Raw genomic sequence first — 24320 nt, 5'->3', positions numbered from 1 at the left:
GAACAAGGTGTTAACAATCAATAATCTTCGCAAGAGGTAGATGCTTCTCTCAAATATATGTTTGTTGTGCTATCAAGATGAGGAATTAGTAAATCATCTTTTTATCCATTGTCCATTTGCTCGACGAGTTTGGAATAGTTTGTTTACTCTGTTTGGAATTGCATGGGTTTTGCTAAGGTCTATTGATCATCTTTTCTTAGCCTGGCATGGTGGCAGGCAACATGGAAAAGATCGGGAAGAAAGTTTGGAACCTCTGCTTATTAGTTGTGATTTGGTTTCTATGGGTGGAAAGGAATAATAAATGTTTTAGAAACCAAAAAGGGTTAGAAGCGAAAGTTTTTCTAAGGCCAAAATGCATGCAATGGAATGGGCAATTGTTTCTTAGGCGATTGGTTATTTCCCTGATAATTGGTTGCATTTGTAATTTAATTCTTTCTTCCTTTTCTTCTTTTGTATTTCTTTAAGGTTTCTCCTTTTCTTTTTTTAATAAATTATTGTTGTTATAAAAAAAAATCTCCTACAAGCCAATCAAAGACTATTCGTTGTCCTTTCATTCTTTCCCATGCTTATAATACCTGAATATACATTTGAATCTAGTTGGTTTTGTACTAGTTTTTTTAAGAGGTAATGCAAGGGCATTTTCACACTGACCTCGAGTGGGGTGGGCCTATGGGATGCAGGGGCACACTCGGGGTGGACGGCCCGTGTGAGGCGGGTGGCTCGTGTGAGGTGGGCCCCACCCGTGTGAAGCGAGTGGCTTGTGTGAAGAGGAACCCACATGAAGTGAGGCCCACGAGGGGGTTCGGCCGAGGTCCTAACCCATGGGATATTGGGCCTGGGCTATGAGATAAAGGGATTGATTCAACATGCTCTATTAGTTCGAGCTTTTAGAGCAAGTGGTTAATTGTCCTGCATTAAAGTGGTATCAGAGCAGGAGGTCTTGTGTTCAAGACTCCTCACCAGGGGTGATTAATGCAGGGGCATTTTCACACCGGCTTCGAGTGGGGTGGCGTGTGGGATGTAGGGGCACACTCGGGTTGGGCAGCTCGTGTGAGGCAGGCCCACCCATGAAGCGGATGGTGTGAACCGGAACCCATGTGAAGTGGGGCCCACGAGGGGGTTTCGACTGAGGTCCTAACCCATGGGATGTGGGGCCTGGGCTATGAGATAAAGGGATTGATTCGCCATGCTCTATCAGTTCGAACTTTTAGAGCAAGTGGTTAATTGTCCTGCATCGAGAGGTAACAACAATTTTATTAGAAGCTTGCAACATGAGAAAAGAATACAAGCCCAAAAAGACAACAAGCCTGAAAAACCTTCAAAAGGAAGTCAAATCAGCTCTAACAAACACAAATCAATCCTTTACAAGGCCTCCAACTTTTCTAATGACCTCATTAACTCCCTCAACAACATTTTTGAAACATCTTCCATTTCTAAACTCCCAAATAGACCAAAGCACCACCATAAGAGTCAATCTCCAAGAGGTATTCCTAGATTAATTCGTATTCCCACCATGCCAAGCCCATCGCAACTCCTCAACTGATCCCGGAATCAGCCAATCAGTACGAAGCAAAGGAAAAAAGTTACTCCAAACTCTCGCGCAAACAAACAATGGATGAAGAGGTGGTATATAGATTCTTCATTCCTCATACACGTGAGGCATATATTGGGTAGGACCACAACTCTTCTTTGGAGGTTATTGACAGTGAGAATTCTCTTTCAGCCCACTAACCACACGAATATCACCACACAGGGAGCACCATAAAACCAAAAAAGGAATAGGTGTGAGGGACCCAAGCTACGACACGGATCTGAAATCAAGGAGAAAAGCGATCTAGCTGAGAAATTCTCAGAGCGGCTCCTGGGCCAAATCGTCGAATCTTCTAGGGAGGTATTAGGAGTAACTTCCTGAAGGACCTCCAACATATCAAAGAACTCAACGATCTTGGCTTTCGATGAGTTCCTATGACAAGGGGGGGCCCACACTGCCTCCTCTCCAACCATAGAAAAAATGGACTAAAATGAAATGATCGGGAGCAAGCCAAGCGACCCTAGGGAAAAGAGCCCGAACTGACTAATCGCTGCACCAAATGTCAACCTATAAGCGAATGCGAAGCCCATTACCCAACTAAAAAGATATCCCCCTAAGAAACAGGTGCTCGCCTGTTCGGTGCCTGCCACCCCTTTCCATATTGCAGAAGCCCTGTGGATGGAAGATCTCTTCACGAACCAGCCGCCTACCTGGGTACCATACTTGAAAACATTATGCTACCTCCAAAAGACTACTTTCTCAGTCCCAAATCTCCAAATCCATTTGCCGAGCAAAGCCAGATTCACCTTGCAATCTGAGGCCTGCTCCGCCAACCTTTATCGACTTGCACACCTCATCCCACTTAAGTGAAATTACCTCCCTTCGTTAGCTCCTTTCCAAAGAAAATCTCTCAACTTCTCGAGTTTGTCCAACACAGATTCAAGACATTTGAAGAGGGACATAAAGTGCACTGGCATATTGGAGAAAGTTGTCTTGATAAGGGTTAATCGCCCTCAATAGCGGCATTTCCAAGAAACTAACTCCCTTTCTATTCTCTTAATAACTCTGTCCCATAAATGCTTGGGAGGTTTCCCAATACAGAGGGGCAACCCCAAGTATAAAGAAGGGAAACGCCCAGCTTTGCACCCAAAGATGCCCGCGAACCCAATGTCCTCTCTATCTACATGAATCCCTAACATTTCTGATTTTGCCACGTTAACCTTCAAACCAAACATTGCTTCAAAGCAAACAATTAACTTGCGAAGGTTATCGACTGCTTCTTCTTTCACCTCACAAAAGAGTAACGTGTCATACGCATACCGAAGGTGGGAAATTTGTTCGGCATGGGCTGCAACCTTGGAGCCATTCACCAGAATAGAAAAAGAAGCAGAGTGAGTACAAGCTTTTATCCACTTCCTCCACCTTTGCCCAGATCTCGGCCTATGTAGCATATAATCTAGAAACTACAAATCTACGTGGTCATAGGTCTTCTCCATATCTAGCTTGCACACAAGCCTGGATTCTTCTCCATGTGTCTTGAATCAATACATTCAAGAGTTACTAAATCAGAATCCAGAATTTGTCTCCCCTCCACAAACGCGAATTTGTCTCCCCTCCACAAACGCACCCATGTACTCAAAGATAACCTTAGAGAGGCCTTTCTTAAATCTGATTGCAAGAATCTTAGCGAGGATCTTATAAGGATCGCCAATAAGACTAATTGGCCTATAATCTTTCAACTACCATGCCCCTTCCAATTTCAAAATGAGGGTTAAAAATGTAGCCCCAAGCTCATAGGAAAGACGTCCATGTTCTGAAAATTCAGCAAGATAGTTTAGAACATCCCTTCTAATAATTTTCCAAAATCTCTTATAGAATAAAATGGGGAAGCCATCTGGGCCTAGCGCCTTATCCCCACACATCAACCTCAGGGCTTCTTCAACCTCCTCTTCTAAAATGGGTTCTTCTAGCCCGGTCGCTTCCTCGACAATAATCTTCTTGAATTGAAGGTGATCCAATCTCAAAACGAATTCTTCAAAACTATTCTCCGTACTGTTAGAGTGTCTGCTAGAAAGTAAAAGTCTAGGTCCAATCCTATTTCCTGATTTCTTGGATTCCAGTTCCTACTAGGTCCTTCATCACAAAATCTATGATTACGGCCCTCGGCAATAAAATAACAACTCCCAATACCAACCCGAGTAGGGCTCCATCAACCTATTGATTTCCCTTTCTCTTGAACTCCCAAAATTAGGATGCCTCACAAACCTCTTTCCCATCTTCTGAATACACTTCTAACATAGGGACCTATTGAGTGTAAAATATTACATATTTTCTCCTATTTATACCTTGGTTTTATAAACATGATAGTGTTTAATCGATTTAATTATGCATGTTTTCATATGTGAGGTGATTTCGAGAGCTTAAGGTGAAATTGATACCAAAAGGAAGACTTATGCTCAAAAGATTACTAAGTGAAGATTTGGAAGTCATTAATGAAGAATTCACATGCCAAAGATCTAAGAAAACCAAGTGAGGAATGAAGAGAATCAAAGATTTGAAGTGAAAAAAACGAATCCTAAAATTGTCCTGAAAACAAACATATTCCTGAAATTGTCCTAAAAAAACATATTCTAAAACTCGGAGTGTATTTTAGTTGTGTAGAGTGAAGTATATTTTGAGAAACTGCAGAGAGTGCGTAAATCTGAGGCGGTTTCTATATTTTTCCAACTAGGTGTGAAAGTTGGAGTTCCACAACTATAAATAGGACTCCCTAAGATGCTCTAAAGCATCTTCGAGGGTTTGGAAAGGTCTTAAGGAGCATAACAAAGGGGTGGAGCAGCCGCCAAAGAGTTTTTCTTCTTCCCTAGTTTATTTTTCATGCTTTGTTTAAGAGATTTGGTTTCAATCATGTCTATGGTTGGCTAAACTTCTTAGCTAGGGCTAAGAGGTGAAGCTTGTAGCGTGTTGGAATGCTTATTTTGCTTTGATTCTTGTTCTTATTGAACTTCATTGATTTCTAGTTTGATATTAAAGGAATATTTTCAGTTTTCTATGATTTATTGTGACTCAAATTACAATAGATGTTGTGATAGCTTTGGATATCTTATTTTCCTGTTTTGAGATTGTGAGATTGGTAAATCCCATTGTTCATCATCGTCTCCCGAACATGGTAGGGTGATGGAATCCCTTCCAATCTTCACAATTCTCCTCCATTGAGAATTAGGTCAATGAAAAGTTCAGATTTGATTTAAATTGCTTTATCTTCCAATTGGATAGGACATGACTCCAATTCCAATTGTGTTTATTGAATCAAGCAAGGTAGCATCTTAATAGCTACAAGTGGATCCCTGGCACCCTAGTTCCCACCTTTAATTGATAGTTTAAACATTATTCACAATTACTCTCTTTTATTCCAAAATTCAGATTTAGATCTTCTTCTAGTTCTAGTTCTAGTTCTTTTCAGAATACGTAGAAGTTTAGTCCCTGTGGATTCGACCTCGTTCTCCCGAGTTATTACTACATCGTGACCCTACACTTGGGATTGTGAACAGGACCCCTTTCTTATTGGTTCTAGGGACCTTTATTAGGTCCAATCATCAAAGGACACATGAAGATTCCGCTCACCACACTATCAATCTTCTGCGAATTTTATTGTATCGCCTTCCCAATTTCTGATCGTCCATTTCTATCTGCTTCATGTACCATTAAACCACCAACCTTGATACCACAATTAGCACTTAGCACTTATAAGCATAAGTAGATAGGATCTTGTCGCACTACCACCTACCCACTAAACTAAAATCATCTCATGCATTTCATTCTTTTTTTTTAAAACTGAAAACCTCCCTCATTTGTAATTAGACATGCCATGTTCGACTCCACAAGATGGTAGTTGTGAATTCCTCACCTACTTCTCTGTAGGATATCTTTATGAAGCCTTTCAAGTTAGACCAATCACTTTCACCTGACATTGGACGATGAAATAAACTACACCTTAATGTTGGTCAGGACAGCCTTGACTAATATAAAATGCAATCTCCCAGTGGTAGTGTCTCTTTCCCATAGCTAAAGGCCTGTTTGGATGCTTAACTAAAATAGACAGCCTTGAATTGACTGAAATTTGATAACATTCTATTCAAGTAGCATGCAATTTATTGATAAAAAAATGTAACATGCGATTCAACTGATTAGTAGCCTGTTGCCTGTTTGGCTACAAAGTTAACAAGGTCTTTAGACAATGGAGTTGAAATGCATCTTGCCTTGTGCATTCATCCTTCAAAGGGTTAGACAAGGTCACTGTCAACAGTGTATTAAGGGAAATTCCTAAAAGGATAGCTGATGTATTGTGCATACGAATCAGATCTTATGATATGCAAATGCAGAACTGATGTAACTCAAGGTTTTCCCTCCTCTTTAGCCTAGCTTACCCAAAACTATCATTCATTCCTGATATGCATGGATCAAGGGGATTCACAAATTGTTGATTTAGATCTAACAGGTAATTCCAACTCTGCTGCTGTGAGTTTGTGAGCTCTCATTGCCGTCCCAAGATCAAATAAAGGAGGGCTGTGTCAAGTAGGCAGTGGTGTAAAACTTCTGACATGGCTTTTTCACTTGTCCTGACACAACATTTCAAGCTCATGACCTAATGGGTAACTACTACTGGAACCAACTGCACCAGCCAGTCCTCAGCCCAAGGAGAAGCCTTGATGTTTGGCTGGTAGCTGATAGTTGAACTTTCACCAAGCTACAATGAGAATTCCTGTTTGAATCTCTACCAGTGAAAAGAGAGTTCATATTACCAACCCCAAATATCCGGATGATGATGATAAGTGTATTCATGGACCATCATCCATCTTCTATGGGTGGGACTCTAGACCACCAAAAACCATGTGCACCAAGGTATTCAATAATAGTAATGGTGGCCATAATGGCCACCGTAATTACCATTACAGTACAGGCTGTAATGGCCATTAAGGCCAATTAATAATAATAAACTGTATTGGCCCCATAACGGGCCGTTACGTGCCATTTTCTCCATAACGGCTGTTAAAGCCCCGTAATGCATATAGTTCCCACTGTTACCATTGCATAACAGCCATTATGTAACCATTTTTTGAATATCTTGATGTGCACAACTCATGCCAACTAAGCACCGAATGATACAATAGAAATCCTCAAGTTGAGGATTATGTAGTTAAGAGTAAATAGATTACCAAATATAAGGTGTGCTTGACCAAAAATAATTACTTTTCTCTATAGGAAATAGACATCTATACTTTCACAAAAACCTATGCAGCATGTCACTCACTGCCAAGAAAATGAAAGATTCTTGAGTTGCACCAATAGCTACATTCCTTTGCTCCCATGTCCATGTAGCATGGCACAAAGATGATTTTACATATGGAACTACAAAGGTTGTTTAGAAGTGCCAGGACTCAGACACCACTCCGTTTCAGCGTCCCTATTTATTTGATGATTTAATTGATAAAGTAACATGTGCATTTAATTCTCTTTCTAGTTGACTTCCAGTTAAAGGAAATATCTTCCACCCTCATGTTGTGTGTGTGTGTGTGTGTGTGTTTTCCTTTGTTCTTTTTACATCCTTCGAACAAAAATGTTGCATGCCTTTCCTTTTCCTTTTGACAAAGTGAAAAGCAAAAGAGTTTATTAATAGAAGGCAAAAAGAAGAGCCCATCAGGATACATGACGCACTTAATTACAAATAAGAAATTTTCCAAATTACAAGTTACCTTTGAGTGAGCCTCTACAAATATGTAAATCGACTGACTGAAAAATGGCAGGGTGCTCAATATCCTTTAAGCTATAACTTACTATCAAATACCAAGGGGAAGAACTACATCAAATTATGGTGCTCCTCGACAAGTTTGATCCCAAATGAAGAGACAACAACTCATCATCTAGTGCATTCAGTGCTCTCATGACTAGTGAAAGGCTTCTAAAACCTACTTTCCTAGGATTGCCTTTGCTACAACCATCAGTTTTCAACCAACCCTGAGGGGGTGCCCTTCAGATTTCTCTCAATCTGAAGATGAGAGATTAGCAGCCCACAGCTCCCTCCAATTCCTCAACAGTTGCCCACTAAACTTTGATTCTTATTGTGCTACCTCATAAACTTATTATAATTTCCACATATCACATTTCCAGCTAAGCAAAAAGTCTAAAACTTACCCATTTCCAACCAAATGCCCCATAATAGAAAGAAATTAATATGCTACAAACAGCAGGCTCTCCCATCTCCAACCATGTGATGCCGCATGTCCACACTTTCAGTAGGTCAGGAGGGCCTCTATAAGTTAGTGGAATTCTATTGCATGTCATCAAACACATTCAAATAATCCATTCATCATTGTTCACGTTTTTACATATTGACCAAGAATTTTCTAGAAGTTAACAAAAGAACCTGTGTATTACTAGATTTACATTGTAAATTTGGAGGATAAGAAAACACCAAAATTCAACATAAAAAGAAATTTTGATTATTTGGAGAGAAATAACAGCATTGCATGTGGGTGGGACCATGATTTGGGGATCCAAAACCATTGGTATGATGGGAACCACCATGGAAGAGCAATGCCTAAAAATCCCACAGATAAGATAATCTCAACCTTTGATTGTTCACCGACAAATACATGGTTGAGAGAATACATCAACAATTCTCATTCAATGGGAAAAGGGGCCAAATATTGAAGAGTTAGAATCTTCCAATCTAGGGATTTCCGGAGCATTCCTCACCAAGGGCGGGACCCATGAGGCCAACGGTGGATCACCAGACCAGGAGCCCTACATGAGTGGAATGATATGGATCAGCAAATTGTATGTTTGTTGATGAGCAGGAGACTATAATTTCCACTTATCCAGATTAAAAACCATACCAGGAGCCTCAGTTTCTGATCTCTATAGCGGCTGTCCCTGATTGAACTGCCCAAATCATCAACTTCCTTCCTTTCAACAATAAAATCAAGCACGTATTCATTATCAAGATGTTTATGCCGAGCTATCCAGATTCCATCACCAACAGGTAGGCGCCTGACCTGGGGAATGTCAGAAGCGAAATATAACTAGTTAGAAGCAATGAGAAATACCAAAAGGTGGATAATTCATATGTAAACATATACCCACATGCATGCAAATTGTGAGCAGAGACAAAGTATTTGGAATGCAATTTTAGTAATAACAGTTGGCAAGGCTTTAGCTAAAACCAACAGTCAAGGGATCCTCAAAGTATGGAATTGTGATAGCATGTAAATGGGACCAAAGATGGTGGATGGTTCTCTAGGCTGTTTGCTCAGTATGCCATAAGGCATTTGGTCTTTGGAAACCTATGCTCAAAGTGGGCTTCCCTCTTCCATAAGGAGATTTCTCTCTCTCCAGGTATGGGTAAACTTCGATTCTGGATGACGGTTGGTGTGGGTACAACCGTCACAGTTCTCGTAAGTGTCGTTTTTCCAAGGCTCTTCAGACTTGTCACTCCAAGAGAAACTCCCATCTCCCAGTGTCTATTAAGATGGGAAACCATGTGGCTTGGGCACCACAATTACATAAGAAGCTTGGCTGATGAGGAAATTGTCAACTTTGTGGGCGTCACGGACATGTTGCAGGGTCAAGGTTTCACTCCTATGGGTTGCAACAGGAGGGTGTGGAATTTTGATCGCTTGGGTCATTTGTTGGTCAAATCCTTCTGTTCAGCCATCTCTATTTCCCCTTCCTAGTGTTGTTTTTCCAAGGCTCTTCAGACTTGTCACTTGAGGAGAAACTCCCATCTCCAAGTGTCTGTTAAGGTGGGAAACCATGTGGTTTGGGCACCACACTTATGTAAGAAGCCTGACTAATGAGGAGATTGTCGACTTTGTGGGCATCACGGACATGTTGCAGGGTCAAGGTATCACTCCCATTGGTTGCAACAGGAGGGTGTGGAATTTTGATAGCTTAGGTCGCATGTTGGTCAAATCCTTTTGTTCAGTCATCTCTATTCCACCTTCCTCTAGGTCCCCAAACCCTACCCATCAAATATGTAAGTATTTAGGGCCACCTCATATTCTAGCTTTTGCATGGATATTTGGGGAAAACATGGTGCTCCTTCTTTAATTGAGATTGAGATGGAGAAAGGGAGAGAATATGAGAAGCAGAGAGAGAGAGAGAGAGAGAGAGAGAGAGAGCGAGGCTCAAGAGAGTGGTAACGCCCCTAGCCTCTCCCTTACATATCATTAGGGCTTTTGTATTATTTGTCAAGGTACAAAAACATCCCCCATGCATAAGTTGTTACATGGATCAAAGTCCATTTACTTAAACACCAGTCTAATGCATAACCTTAAGGACTAAATAGGAAAATAATAATACCAAACAATAGAAACAATCATCTCCATGAAAGTGGGCCATACGTGAGATCATCACCGTCCACCATGGTCCGTCAACACTCCCTTCAAGCTGGAGCATGTATATAATGAATATCCAGGTTGTCAAAGAGATGATCCAAATGAATGCAAACAAGACCCTTAGCAAACACATCTGCCAACCAATCTAAGACTTGACAACCGGCATGCAAATTTCAATACTTGCAACTTTTTTCTGATGAAGTGACAATCAACTGCGATGTGCTTGGTTCTCTTATAATAAACCGAATTATTTGCAATACGAGAAGTAACTTGATTATCGCAACATAGCTTCATGGGAATATCAACCATAAACCCCAACTCACTCATTGATGTCTTTAATCAAACAAGCTTACACGTAGCATGAGTCATTGCCTTGTTCTTTGCCACTGCACTTGAACAAGCCACCACATTTTGCTTCTTACTTCTCCATGTAACAAGGTTGCCTCCTACATAGGTAGGATAACATGTAGTAGATCATTTGTCAGATGGAGAACCAACCCAGTCGGCATCTGAATACCCTTTTACTTGAAGATGGCCATAGCGCTTATACAGAATACCATGATCAAGACCTCTCTTTATGTATCTTTGTATACAAAACACGGCTTCCACATGAGGAACTCGAGCCTGCATAAGCTAACTAACCACACTCACAGGAAAAGTGATATCTAGTCGAGCGATCGGTAAGTAAACATTTTCTAATGAAACGAAGATATTTGATTGGATCATCAATTATCCCTTATCTGTGCCCAGCTTCTAATATGGTCCATAGGAGTGTCACTCATTTGGCTCTCAGAAGACCTGTCACAGCTAATAAATTCATCACATACTTTTGTTGTGATAAATCAATGCCTACCTTAAATCTTGTTATCACAATACCTGAGAAATATCGAAGATGGCCCAAGTCCTCTATATAGAAGTTCTACTACAAAATTTTCTTCAGTTTGTCAATACCTACACTATCACTGCCAGTGACAATGATATCATCCACATGCACTACTAACATAATGACGCCTACCTCACTTCGCTTTACCAAGTTATAATGGTTAGCTTGACTCTATTTCAACCCATATTCAAACACCACTTTACTGAATTTCTCAAACCAAGATCGTGGAGTTGTTGCATTGATTCAAGACACGAGGAAGTTTTTTTTTTTTTTTTTAAAGGTGTGTAGTGCAAATTGGACATCAAAAAGGTGTATGAACATGTGGAAAGGGGTTTCCCGGAATATATGTTGAGAATAATAAGTTGTGGTACTAAATGGATAAGTTAGATGCATGAATGTGTGTCATCAGCCTCTTTCTCAGTGTTGGTCAATGGTTCACCAAAAGGCTTTTTAAAGCTTCGTGAGGCCTAGGGCAAGGAAACCCACTCTCCCCTTTTCTATTCATAATGGTTTCGGAAACTTTAAGTGGGATGCTATATAAAGGTCAACAGGTGGGCCTCATATCCGATTTTCATGGGTTGAATGATGGGCCAGAATTTCACACTTACAATTTGCAGATGACACGTTATTATTTTGTGATGTGGATGTGGCCATGGTAGACAACTTAAGGAAGATCATGGGGTGTTGTGAAGAGGTATTAGGGCTGAAAATCAACGTTAGGAAGAGTGAGATGTTTGGTGTTGGGATTTCTAAAGAAGAAGTGTCTAGCTTTATGAATGTTTTTGGGTGTAGAGTTGGCTTTTTTTCATCCATTTATTTGGGCCTTCCATTGTGCTTGGGTGAACCTCCAAAGCATTTATGGAGAAGGGTGATTGAAAGGTTCGAGGGGAACCAATTGGAAGGGGAAGCGTGTGTCATTGGCAAGGCACATCACTCTTATCAAGGTAACACTCTCCGGTCTCCCTGTATATTTCATGTCTTTGTACAAGTGCCCCAGATCCATTTTAGATAGACTAGAAAAACTGCAAAGGGATTTCTTACAACAAAGGACGGAAGACAATCACAAGTTCCACTTACTCGAGTGGGAAGAGGTATGCAAACCATTAGCCGATGGAGGTTCGGGTATCAAAGTCATGGAATCTATGAACGTGTCTCTTCTTGGCAAGTGGCAATGGAGATTTGGGTCTCAAGAAGGCAATCTATGGAGGGATGTCATTGCATCCAAATACAGCCTGGAAGAGGGGGGGTCGGCTGGTTGGATGATGTAGGACATGGAAAATTAAATATGATATGCAAGATTGCAGGCTTAGATCACACCAATTCAGAAACAATCACACAAATCCCACATCCCACATGAAAATCCAAACATTCAATTAAAGGGGAATCTATGCAGGTCCAAGCCGACACAGGCTAGGACTGGACCAATAAAATTATAAACCAAACAATGTCAAAGGGAAATAAAATCAACTACTCATGCATAAAAATCAGTCCCTAATCCAAGGGATTCCCTAATTTCAATTCAAGGAACCCTAAGGTGATAAAAAGGGGCAAATCAATTAGGGATCATGTAATATAGGGTTAGGATTCATGAAAAAATGACTATGAGAGGATAAAAGAGGATAAAAACTTGAGCCAAAAGATGATCCCGCGTGTGGACAACAACAATGGCCCAAACGGACGTGCGTGTGATCCCGGCCGCACGTGTGTGGGGCCCACTATTCAGAAAAAGGCCACCTTGGCCCTGGTCAGCCAGGGATGGACTCCAAAACCTCCAAATTTCAGCTCGATCCGATGTACGGTTTGTGCGTGGTGCTCCGCCGAAGTTTCAGCTCGCCTGCGGGCCGAAATCTGGAAACCTGCTTCAATGAAGAAATCTGATGCAACAAAAGGACAAATTCAAAGTACGGATGGTGGGGGAAGATGGGAAAAAAAAAAAAAGATAATGGAAGATGGGGGTGAATTGGGATCGATGTGGCTTCGCACCACGGTAGTTAGCCCTTCGAAAAGGGAGGGCTTCGCACCCACTTTTGAATTCTTCCACAACTCACGAAGAGAGCAGAAAAATAAAGCAGGAATTTTTTATTAACTTCAATGAATGAAAAGAACTACAAGGGGTGCCTATTTATAGGGAGAACCCTATACCCAAAAACTCGCACCATGTGCGACACCTATTACTTGGCGATTAAGTAAACTAAAATAAAAATCAAACGAGGAAATCTAAAGCGTTCACGATGTTCTAAATAATAACAATAAGCAAAACCTAAAATATAAAACCAATCCGATGAGTGGGCCACGATCATGAGATCCCATGGTGGGCTTTTCTTGACTATCGGGCCACTTTTCTGAACCAAAACTTGTCTTCTAGCTAGGAGGCCCTCTCTGGACGTCGTCATTGAGCCAGATCGATGGTGGGGTCCTCTTTCTGCATACGTACGTGCGTAGGGGGGGCGGCGTGAGTGCGCGTGTGCGCGTGATGTCCCCATCATTGGAAGGTCAACTTGTCTTCGTACTACTGCGCTTTGGGAATTTGGAAGGCCATACGGTAGCCCCTTTTGTTAAATGTGGATTGATCTTCTCTCTATAAGAGTAGTTGGATACATTTTTGGGAGGACCCATGGTGCGGTGATAGGCCCTTGGCAGTGGAATTCCCACCATTGGCTAACTTGACTCCCTCGAAAAATATTTTTGTGGCTAGTTGTTTCTCCTCCAATGGGGGGAGGGGAGTTTGGTGCCCCCCATGCCGTAGGGACTTGAGTGATGAAGTGGCGGAGGATTTTACTAGGTTATTGGATCGGCTTCATAATCTCCATCATTCTCTAGTTTCTAAGGATTCCTTGGTTTGAAGTGCTTCCCTATCTGGCAAAATTTTCGGTCAAGTCCTTTTATATGAAGATTTGGGGCTTAGTGGATACTAGAAGTCGTGAGATTTTTCATGCTTTCTTATCCTTCGGTGCTCCTCCTAAGGTGGCTTCCTTTGCTTCGCTAGTAGGAAGGAAGCGCATCCTAACCGTCGAAAACCTTAATAAGAGGGCTATGATTCTTCTCAACATTTGCCTTCTTTATAAGAATGAAGCAGAGTCGATCAATCACTTTTACATACATTGTCCCTTCGTGTGTCAAGTATGGTCACATCTTTTAAGGATTTTTGGCATTAATTGGGTGATGCCTCAGTCAATTGTCTAAGTGTTATGAGTGTGGCGCAGTGTCTAACTAGATAAGGAGAGGCTTGTCCTTTGGCGTTTGAGTTTGCTCGTAGTTCGTTGGAATATTTGGGGCGAGTGTAATGCACAATGTTTTTGTAACAAGTAGAGGCTGTGGGAAGAAATATCTTGTAAGTCTAAGGGGGATGTTCTAGAATGGGCGGCTAGGTTCAGTCACATTAATATTCGCGTTGCCTTTTCTGTAATGGGGTTGTAAAGTCTTTTCACTTTTTGTGTTTTTATTTTATTATTTTATTTATTTATTTATTTTTGTATTCTTTGTTGTATTGTCATTTGTCAGGCAACTCTTCATAAAATAAACTCATTATCCTTTTTTGTTAAAGCTATTGGAGTTGTTGTAGACCATAAATCAACTTCTTAAGAAAACACACTTTGTTTAATTCTCCCTGAGCAACAAAGCCAAGTGGTTGCTCCATATAGTCTTCTTCAATAAAATTCCCATTAAAATTTGCTTTCTTCATATCAAGCTAGTATAGAGACCAATCCAAATTTGTGGCAACCAAAACGATTACAAGCACTTTTTTTTTAGAGATAACAGAAAATATATTAATAAGCTTGCAAATGGTGGTCGGTGGTATGAGCAATAAGAGATTTGCAAAGGAGAGTAGGATTTGGCATTATGAGTAGCACCTAGGTATAAGATCCTTGGAGCTAAGTAAAAAACCCTAGATCATTGTTATTTATCATTTATTATTTTGATTTAGTTTTCAAAGAAAATGGTTCCCCTACTACCTTGGATCGGGATGTTGGTTCAGCTTAGGATGGGATTCACTACCGGATTTGTGGATGTCTAAGCTTCAATAGAGAAGTCCACTTTGGATTGAGAACTTTAAAGATTTGCCAAGAGTTATATACTTGAACATCAATAGGTCCACACTACAACTAGCCACATCATTGCATACGCTACATATATCTCTCACTATGGCGGTCACAACTGGATGAAGGATATGTGTCTTCCTCAATCACCTCATTCTCCTCATAAACACATGAAGTAGAGGTAACAGAGCTCTATGGTTTTGACTTCTTTAGTATCATCGTCTCTAAATCAAAAATCTAAATTACGTACCTTTTCATAAATTTTGTTATTTGAAAGATCATTCAACGGACTGATTATTGTACCAAGCTAAATAATGCTAAAACCATAGGCATTTTTTAATTGATGAAAACTTTTGAACATTAGCCTTCTATGGAGAGAATTCAAAAGTCAAATCATTGAGCAATCAAGAAGGCAAGAAAACACACACACACACACACACACACAAAACTCAATTGATCATGAAAACAAGTGTTTCTTGAGCAGATTTATCTGACAAAGACTTCTTGGCAGTTATTTGGGCTATATGGGGAGAAACAAACAACCAGAGTTTTTGGAACAAATGTGGGTCGGAACAAGATGTTTGTAAGAGAGCAAGACTTGATGTAATTAGTTGGGCTTCTTGTCTTAGGGAGTTTGACTAAGAAGATTGGCCTTTGCTTTTTGGTCTTTAGTTGTAAAGATTCTTTGAGCTTTTTCTTCATTTGAATAAAACTTTGTCACCTTTCAAAAAAATAAAATAAAAAACAAAGACTTATTGTAACTAACCTCTGCTTCTATTTTGAATTCGATGCATGTATTTTCAATTACTTTTCTAGAGCGGGACCTGCAAATCATTAAGATGAATAAGGGAAAAGGAGAAAAAAAAAAAAACATCTAACTCATACAAACACGGATCAAAATTTTTAGCTAAGGGCACCGTATTTAAGATGGCAACTTTAACATATTATAATATTACAAACCATGTGTAGACAATTATGAAATCAACTACGCAAGAGAAGGTTGTAAAAGAGGAACTTTGCATCAAAGTATAATATGTTGAAGCCATGTAAGTTCAAAAGGGGCAATGCTGATGTACCCCAAATAACCAATGGATCGACAATCCACATCAGATGGATATCGTGACTCACACAAGCACTTTTTTACTGAACACGTCTAAAATAGAGGTGTTTCCACCCTAAATCCCCATTCAAAGACCAAAAGTTAGAGGGACAACAAGGTGAAGAGCACCCATCCATCAAGAAATGAAAAAATACCAAAAACTACTTTTTAGAGTGCTTAGGATGTATCATGCATAACCAACTTTAGCATGCCATCTCAATGTGGAATTGCCAGAAAATACTGGCAACCAGTGTTCAAAATATCGGTATCGTGTTACGTATCGCACCCTTGGGATACAGATACGTATCAGTTATCGCATGGGATATATCGGTTGTATTGTGTAATGTATCGTTGTTGTTGGAAACATGGGGAAACATTGGAAATTGTGGAATTTTTCAATGAAATTCCAGTGATTGTTAAAAAAGACATCAATACACACTTACAGATCAAAACATTAGCAAAAAACACATGCACATAATAGGTTTTCTTTGTATGGGGTCGTAATCTATGCGTTGTCTGACTGAATTGATCCAAGTATATTCAAAGTTTACTCATATAATTTATAAATGTAAGAAGATTTGTGGAAACACAAGCAATACATTCAAAAGCAAAAGAAGAATCACTATATCAGGTTACATCCATGTTTGATTTTATGTTTGGACATAAAGATTGCAACTGATTTGCGAGAAATTGGGAAATTTTTGATTTTTTTCAATTTTCCACAACTTGGTCATTTTGCTCCAAATCTCAAAATCGAAGCTTCCAATCCATGATTTTTCACGCAAAACATGAAAAATCATTGATTTGTAACAATTTCACACTGATTTAACATAATTTACAGAAAAAAAGAAACTGATCGGAAATTTTAAAAAAACTGCTCATCGGATCAAACATGTGGGATATATCCCACTACTTCTGCGTTTCGTATCACATAGGTGGGAATAGGATACAAGATATATTGTGGGATATATCGGCCGATATCATCAATATCTAAAACACTGCTGGCAACTACCCTACACCCATGTGCTTCAAATCGGTGCCCAACAAAAGGAAAAGGTGGAAAGAAAAAGAACATAAATGAGGTCTGTCACTTTTACTGCATGAGTTACGCCACATGTATTTATTGAAAGCAAGTTAGGTTTTGCATGGGACCTCAACTCTATCCAAGAGTAACATATATAGACCTGATAATGTATCCAAGAAAAATAAATAAATAAATAAATAAAAATTCGAGATGAACTCTAGGAAACAGCTTATCACAAATTTTAGCCAACTAAGGTAGAATGTGCTTCCAAAAACATGTAAACCAATGTTTTATGTCTAAAGAGTTAATGATTTGGAAGCTCGTCATAATAGCCCATGAGCCCTTCAAACAAATTCAGAAATTTTCTATTCCTTGATATCAAGTTGAAAAGCACACAAAAGGCGAGTGGAAAAAATAAAAAAATAAAAAAATTTGGGAATTTAACAATGCAAGTGTAAACATTAGATGATATTTTCAATTTAAAGCTATATTTTCAAAACAACCCGGTCATCATCCTCTATTGCTAAAACCTACAGATGTCATTAAACTGAATTTCAGAATAAACTAAAATAAGAGTCGAAAAACAATTGCAGAATGTAAATCATTCCCAGCATAAAAAGACACCCAGAAATTTTCAGAATTACATCTTATCCATGAGCCATTGTATTTTTTTATATTACAAAACAACCAAAAGTGCAACCAGAAAATAAACAGTGATACAAGAACAAACTGAAATCAACAACCATAATTTCAATGCAATATGAGAAGACAATTAATCTTACCCACGATTATTCTTAGCAAATTTCTCCCGATCATCCAATATCAAGATCACATCATACACATCCTCGAATTTCTCGCCAAATCTGAGAGGTGGCATTGCTAAGGCACACATATTGGTTTCTGGACCATTAGAATCCAGTGACTTTTGCATGGGATAATCCTGCAAAAATACAGTGGAAAGTGAAAATGCCAATAATAAAGCAATTATGACGTATTGTCATCACATTAAGGCCAACTACTATCTGTCATAATCCAAAGGATTTACATTGACCAAATTACACATACAGATGATGTGCAAGCGTGCAAGTTGAGAGACCCAAGTGCTGAATGAGTACGACGTAAAGACTCTAGACCATGCTGTGCACCACCAGAAGTAAATGTTATCCTATCATTCCCTTCCGTAGCAACATCTACTTGACCTGAATGTCAAGTGGGTGTAAGAACAAGGCAGCCGATTTAAACTATTTATTGCAAGTAAAATTTTTGATGAACTCTTTTAGCTTTTTATATACCGAAGTTGAAAAAAGATACCAATGTCTGCAGAGATGCGGGTGGTTGGTAACACAGGACACTCCTTTCCAGTATTTTGCTCTGAATCTGAATGTAACGATTCAACTAGATTTAATCGGAGATGAAACAAAATGGCAAACCAAAGGGAAGAAGACTCCTTAGTCTGTGAATCTTTCAAAACTTTTGCAAAAGCAAGATGAATTTGCTCCTTAGAATATCCCATATTTGAAAGCTACAAAAAGCAAAAGACTAGTTAGAAGGAAAGACCCTTTTTTTTTTACTGAACAAGTAGTAAAATATACAATGACCATAAATCTATCAAAAAAATTATACAACAACCAAAATATAGAAGAAAATTTGACCTTCAAATGTTTCCATTGTGATAATCCATGAATATAAGGACAAGGTAGATGGCTGCAGCGTAGCAAGCATTTATGGAATACTTGAAACAAAGGGTGATGCAATCATGAGAGAAGCTGTTAGTAACAAGTAACAAAAATAAATGTGGATCCCCAATGGAGCAAGTCAGGCTGCATCACACTCTGTCACTCGACCAAGTGCAATACATGTGGAAGTGTTGGGACTGGGGCCTCGTGGCAATGTTGGATTAAAGCAGGTGCCTTGGCAGTTGGCACTGTGGTAAAGGTTGTGTATTTGGTCTGAAAACTTTTCTGTGAATTTAGCAATTGAAGGGGGCTCCCATAATGTCATTTAGGCCTGGTTTTTTTATCCAGTCCATGGAAGCTTGCATGCATTCTGCATTTCAAAATTTGATCATTTCGGGCAAATAGGAAGACAACACTCTCTAATTTATTGAAGGGGGTATATGATCATCATCATCATTTAAGACCTGTCCCAACTAATTGGGATCGGCTACGTGAATTCTGTTACACCATTCCACTTTATCACAGACCATATCCTCAGTTTAAACCACAGGTCCTAAAGTCTTTTCCCGCTGTTCATTACTTGGGACTAATTATCATACCAGTAGCAATTAGAAGAGTGATCGATTTCCTCAAAGTGGTACTTTTAATTATTTTCTGCAGTCGAGTTCAAGTTCTCTACCTTGCTACATAAGGGATGAGTCAGTTGATGAAGACATTGACAAGCTCTTCTAGTTAGCAAGCCAGACTAGCACGTAGAATCTGACTAATACTTGACAAGTTGATGATGCAAGTTACCAAGCTGGATTGAAACTACAGATCCCTGTGGAACTAGCGAGAATGCAGTTGTGGACCACTTGAAGTGCTTTTAATTGCCGTACAAATCTCGTTAATACTTAACAAACAAGCCACTATTCAGAAGCTTCAATCAGAGGCTAGTTTATCTGATAGAAGATCCAATAGGTGCCCTACATCTCCATCGGGCAGCACAAAGCAAATAAAGGATTTGGAAAACAATATGTCAAGAAAAGAAAGCAATGCTTTCATTTAATCTAGAGAAATGAAGCATGTGGTGTACAAGTGTGCAATAGTGCACGTATATCATTGGCAGCAAAAGGAAAGAAATTGGTAGGAAAATGTACCTCACTACTACCAGTTAGACCTAGAAGGGAAGTTCCATGGTTCAATGTTTCCTGACTTCCCATTCGCATAAAGCACCAAATTGTTAGAGGTCCAACATATTTTGCAAGTTCAAATTGTTGGAATAGTTCAAATTTTCTCATAGTTTTGTATTACTGGTTGATGGGGACATCACGCGCACACACACACCCCCCCTACACACGTACGATCTAGATCAATGACGATGTCCAGGGTGGGCCTTCTAGTTAGAGGAATGCGTTTTAGTTCCTTGGAGTGAACCCAATCGTCATGTGAATCCCACCATGGGTTCTTATGATTGTGGCCCACTATTCCCAACGATCTAGTACTTTGCATTTTGGTTATTATTGTTATTATGAACATCATGGACGATTCAGATTACTTTGATTAGTTGTTATTTGTAGTTACTTCGTCTCTAAGAAATAGGTTGCACACATGGCGCGAGTTTTGGAGTATAGGTTTTTCTTATAAATAAGCAACCCCTTGTTGGTTTTTTTCATTGAATATTATCAATAAAATTCTGCGTTTTCCTACTTCTCTAATTCTCTGAGTTGTGGAAATCCAATTGGGTGCGAAACTCTCCCTTCTTCGAAGGGCTAACTACCGTGGTGCAAAGTCACACCCATCCCAAATCGCCCTCATCTCCTACCCTCCATATTCATCATCTTCTACAGCCATCCCCTCATCAAATTCACCCACGTTTGCAGCTAATTTTTATCCCTACAACAGATTTCTAGAATTTGGCCCTACGGGAGGGCTGAAACTTCGGCGAAGCACCGTGTTCAAACCGATCATTCGTTTGGCCTGAAATTTGGAGGGAAAGTGGCCCAACCCTAGCCGACCAGGCCCTAGCTGACCGATTCCAGATTCGTGGGCCCCATACACATGCGGGCTGCCATCCACGCACGTGCGTCAAGCCGGTTTGTTGTCCACACATGCGGGCTGATCACAGGTCCCCTCTCGTCTCTATTTCACTCCTCTCTCACCTTGTTTCCATAACCCTAACCATATATCATCTCAAATCCCCAAGTTCTATTCCACTTTTGCAACCCTAGGGTTTTCCGAATTAAAACATGTGAATCCCTTGGATTGGAAAATAATCATTTGCATGTGTGGATGAATCTACTATCCTTTGATCATTGTTTGGTCTATAATTTTTAATCGATCCAGCCCTAGCATGTGTAGGCTTGGACTCTTATAGATCCCCTTTGTTGAATGCTTGACTTTATGTGGGATGTGGAGTTTTTGTGATTGTTTCTAACTTAGTACAATCTTAAGCCTGAAATTTTGCATATCATGTTTAATTTCCATGTCCTGCATCACTGGTATTAAGATATCAAAACTTCTTTGAATCTGAATGCCTGATCAAACATTAAATATTCTGTCCACATTGTGACTTGTAAGAAATAAAATGGGTACAGCCAAGAACTTGTATTTCTCTAGTTATTGGCAGAAGTGTCATTGTTTACTCATATAAATCACAAACTAACTCTCAGATTCATGTGGCTTAGATTAAGTAGTTGTTTTGCACCTGGTTGCATGTCTATCTAATCAGCAAGAATGCATATCAGCCCAAGCACCAGTTTTAACAAGGAATCCCATCTTACAAATCGCTTATCAGGGAATCAAATACCCAGTAGATTCTTCAACCCCCTTCAACCTCTTGGGGTTGAAGCTCGGAAACTAGAAGAAGGTTCAAACAGAAAGAAAACAGTTGCAAAAATTTTCAGTCAATGGCTGTGATTAGATTAGGCTATGGTGAAATAAGAAAAAGTATCATCTTTCCTTTACTGTTTTTAGCTTTCATGACAATATATCTTACATTAGGTAATGGCTAAGCAAAGAAATGACAAAGTAAAAGCAGTGGTCTGTACATAATGACAATAATACTGACTGTATGCAATTGGTCCGCCATGTACTAAGAAAACCGATGAAATCCCCATGTAAGGAAGGGAGATTTGATTAGGATTAGGGCCTGAAAGGAGGATGCAAGCACAAACTAATAGGATTTCGATAGAGCCTTGTATATGAATCTTTGGCAAAATAGGATTCTTAAAGCCGACTCCAAATAGTTGTGACAAGGCCTTCGATGGTTGTCTGCCTGATTGCTTGAGCCCCTACCTGTTCACAAATTCTCTCTATTGGTAGGGCATGCTAATTGGGTAATATGCAGTGGGGGAGAAGAACATGTTGGCATGCTAGTAGTGTTTGGTAACCATGGATCTGCAGGCTCGTTGCAACTCTATGCAGCCAACCACTCAAGCATGACCCTCCATGTGTTTGTGCCACTCGTGCTCAATGGTATTGCCTGGCAACTATACTCCATAACCCTATTTGTTTACATGCTCTTTGGGGTGCACAAATAATTTCTTGACTGGGGGTTACGACTCAGTGGGAACATGATGCCATGCGAATACTTTCATTATGAGCCTCTGCCATGGTCAGTTTCTAAGAGAGTAGGTGAAAGGGAAAGTTGATGTCTGGAAGGCAGCCAACAATAGAATTTTTGGCAATAAAAGCCAACTTTGTATCATTGGTATAAAATGAATAAGATTATGATGATATTAGATATCACTAATGCCAGCCTTTTAGTCTTATCAAATAAAATGTCTTCTTGCTCCTGTAGACTCCATAAGTCTATTCAAGTGAAGCAGCAGCCATGCCTGTAAATCTTTTTCTTTGAACATAAAAGGTGGATTTGAAAACATTATGGAAGGGAAACAAGTAAAATGTGGAAAGAGTAGAGTTTACCCTTTCAAGAAATTCAGCAGGAATATCAGTTGATTTCTTTTGACTACACAAATTAATAGATGGCAATGCCGCTTCTTTGTTAACAGAATTCTGGTGAACAGACCCCAAATCAGATGCAGTTTGTGAAGTTACAAAACTTAGAAGTCCATTTGCTGTGGTTGAATGTTCAATAGAATCGACTAAACCAGAGCGCAAGAGGCATTCTCGAGCTGCTTCTTGCCCTTCTTGAGTTAGCATGTACCTGTGAAATCAAGAGTAGGAAGGGTCAATAATACACATACCGAAATGTGTCCAAGTTCGAGGTTGTACAGTATCACAGTAGCAAAAGAGAAGCACACCACCAATTTTATGTAAACAAAAGTATAAACTCATATAGTAGAAGAAACCCACTTGGAGTTGAGAAGCCAATATTGGAGTTTAGTTTGGTAAACATGTATCTGTGGGCCCCCAGCTATTTTGTGCAACCACCTACTCGAGCCTGTCCTTTCCACTTTTGGTTCAATAATGGTATTTGTTTGTAAAATAGCCCTCTGTGGTTAGTGGAAAATAGAAGAGCTAAGGTGAAATGTGGGGCATGACTACATCAGCATGTGAGTGGTGTTCATGAACATGTATCGATGGGCTCCCTGGAATTTTGTGCAGCCAAATTACCCAAGTATGACCATTCCATTAAATATCATCAGACCCTCTTAGTGGTTGGTCATCAGTGGCGTTCTGAGTCCCCTTGAATAACCAAAAAAAAACACCTGGAAATAGTGCCCTCCTCCAGATGGTGTATCAAAATTGAATTTCAACATTACATGACATCCAGTGGTCATTGGTCATCCAGCCCACTCCGGGTAGATGCTTAGGGATGACCATGGTTATGTTAATATGGTGTACCTGGGTCACATCTCTCTGGGAGTGGCGCATGTGGCAGAGGCCCTCTCTTTTAGGGAAGCCTTTGCATTTTCAGCAGAAGGTTCAAAAGGGAAATCATGGTAGGAGATACATCCAACAAGGCTTCATTTTCAATGAAATTAGATCTCTTGCTTCTAGCAAGGTATTCAATAACAGTAATGGTCGCCGTAACAGCCAACCTTATGACCGTTACAGCCCTTGTAACAGCCATTATGGGCCTATAAATTCAAAAGAGAGAGAGAGAGAGAGAGAGAGAGAGAGAGAGAGAGTTAAATGTATCAGCCCATTTCGGGCCATTTTTTTCATAATGGCGTTACGACTCCATATTGCGTAACAGGTCACACCATTACCATTGCATAATGGCCATTAGGTAACCGTTTTTAAATAACATGTTTTAGGCTAGAAATTTGATTTACTCCCATGGGTATAAACTAAAGAGCCTAACTCCATTGGAATGTGTTGCCTAAGGAGGGTGTGTGCTTTTTGGCCCCGGGTATTGGGAATTCATTCCTTCCATATTAAAGTTATTTCTTAAAAATAAAAATAAATAACCAAACACGACCCTGCATGCTTGTGTGTGAATTGTGCTAGGCATATATCTAGCATGCACCCTACATGACCCTCCTTTACTTGCCCTGTGGGGTGTGCACTAAATATTGGTTGGGGGCTCTTATTCCTGTGGGACCTTGTCGACATGCGAGTGTTGTCAATGTGAATGTCTACCATGCTTCCAAAACCAAGGTAAAAGAGGAAGGTTAATGACCGGGGGGCAACTGATCATAAAACTTTTGCTAATCAACCATATAAAAAAATAAAACAATCCTAATTGCTGAGAATAAGGCTAAGATGATGGTAATAGTAGAAATAA

The 24320-nt window shown here is 39.8% G+C and overlaps 1 protein-coding gene across 8 annotated transcripts in view; it reads right to left on the bottom strand.

The window, feature by feature from the left end:
* LOC131234810 (crossover junction endonuclease MUS81) overlaps window positions 1-24320 on the bottom strand; it is a 63270-nt gene that overhangs the window by 29020 nt on the left and 9930 nt on the right. For 7 of the 8 annotated variants that reach the window (XR_009165785.1, XR_009165786.1, XR_009165787.1 and 4 more), the window contains exons 6-11: window positions 22553-22793; window positions 18282-18492; window positions 18036-18169; window positions 17753-17910; window positions 15614-15671; window positions 8428-8586 (exon numbers count right to left, since the gene is read on the bottom strand). Coding sequence is in view for 5 of the 8 variants with exons in the window: in XM_058231785.1 (XP_058087768.1) it covers window positions 8428-8586; window positions 15614-15671; window positions 17753-17910; window positions 18036-18169; window positions 18282-18492; window positions 22553-22793 (961 nt within the window). In the remaining 3 variants the exon portion in view is untranslated. Of the gene's footprint in view, window positions 1-7952; window positions 8336-8427; window positions 8587-15613; window positions 15672-17752; window positions 17911-18035; window positions 18170-18281; window positions 18493-22552; window positions 22794-24320 lie in introns of those variants that run through there. The other variant, XM_058231786.1, reaches the window with a different exon arrangement.

The sequence above is a fragment of the Magnolia sinica genome, chromosome 19 (genome assembly GCF_029962835.1).
Source record: "Magnolia sinica isolate HGM2019 chromosome 19, MsV1, whole genome shotgun sequence".
Taxonomy (NCBI): Eukaryota; Viridiplantae; Streptophyta; class Magnoliopsida; order Magnoliales; family Magnoliaceae; genus Magnolia; species Magnolia sinica.
This window is presented reverse-complemented; position numbering and strand designations above follow the sequence as displayed.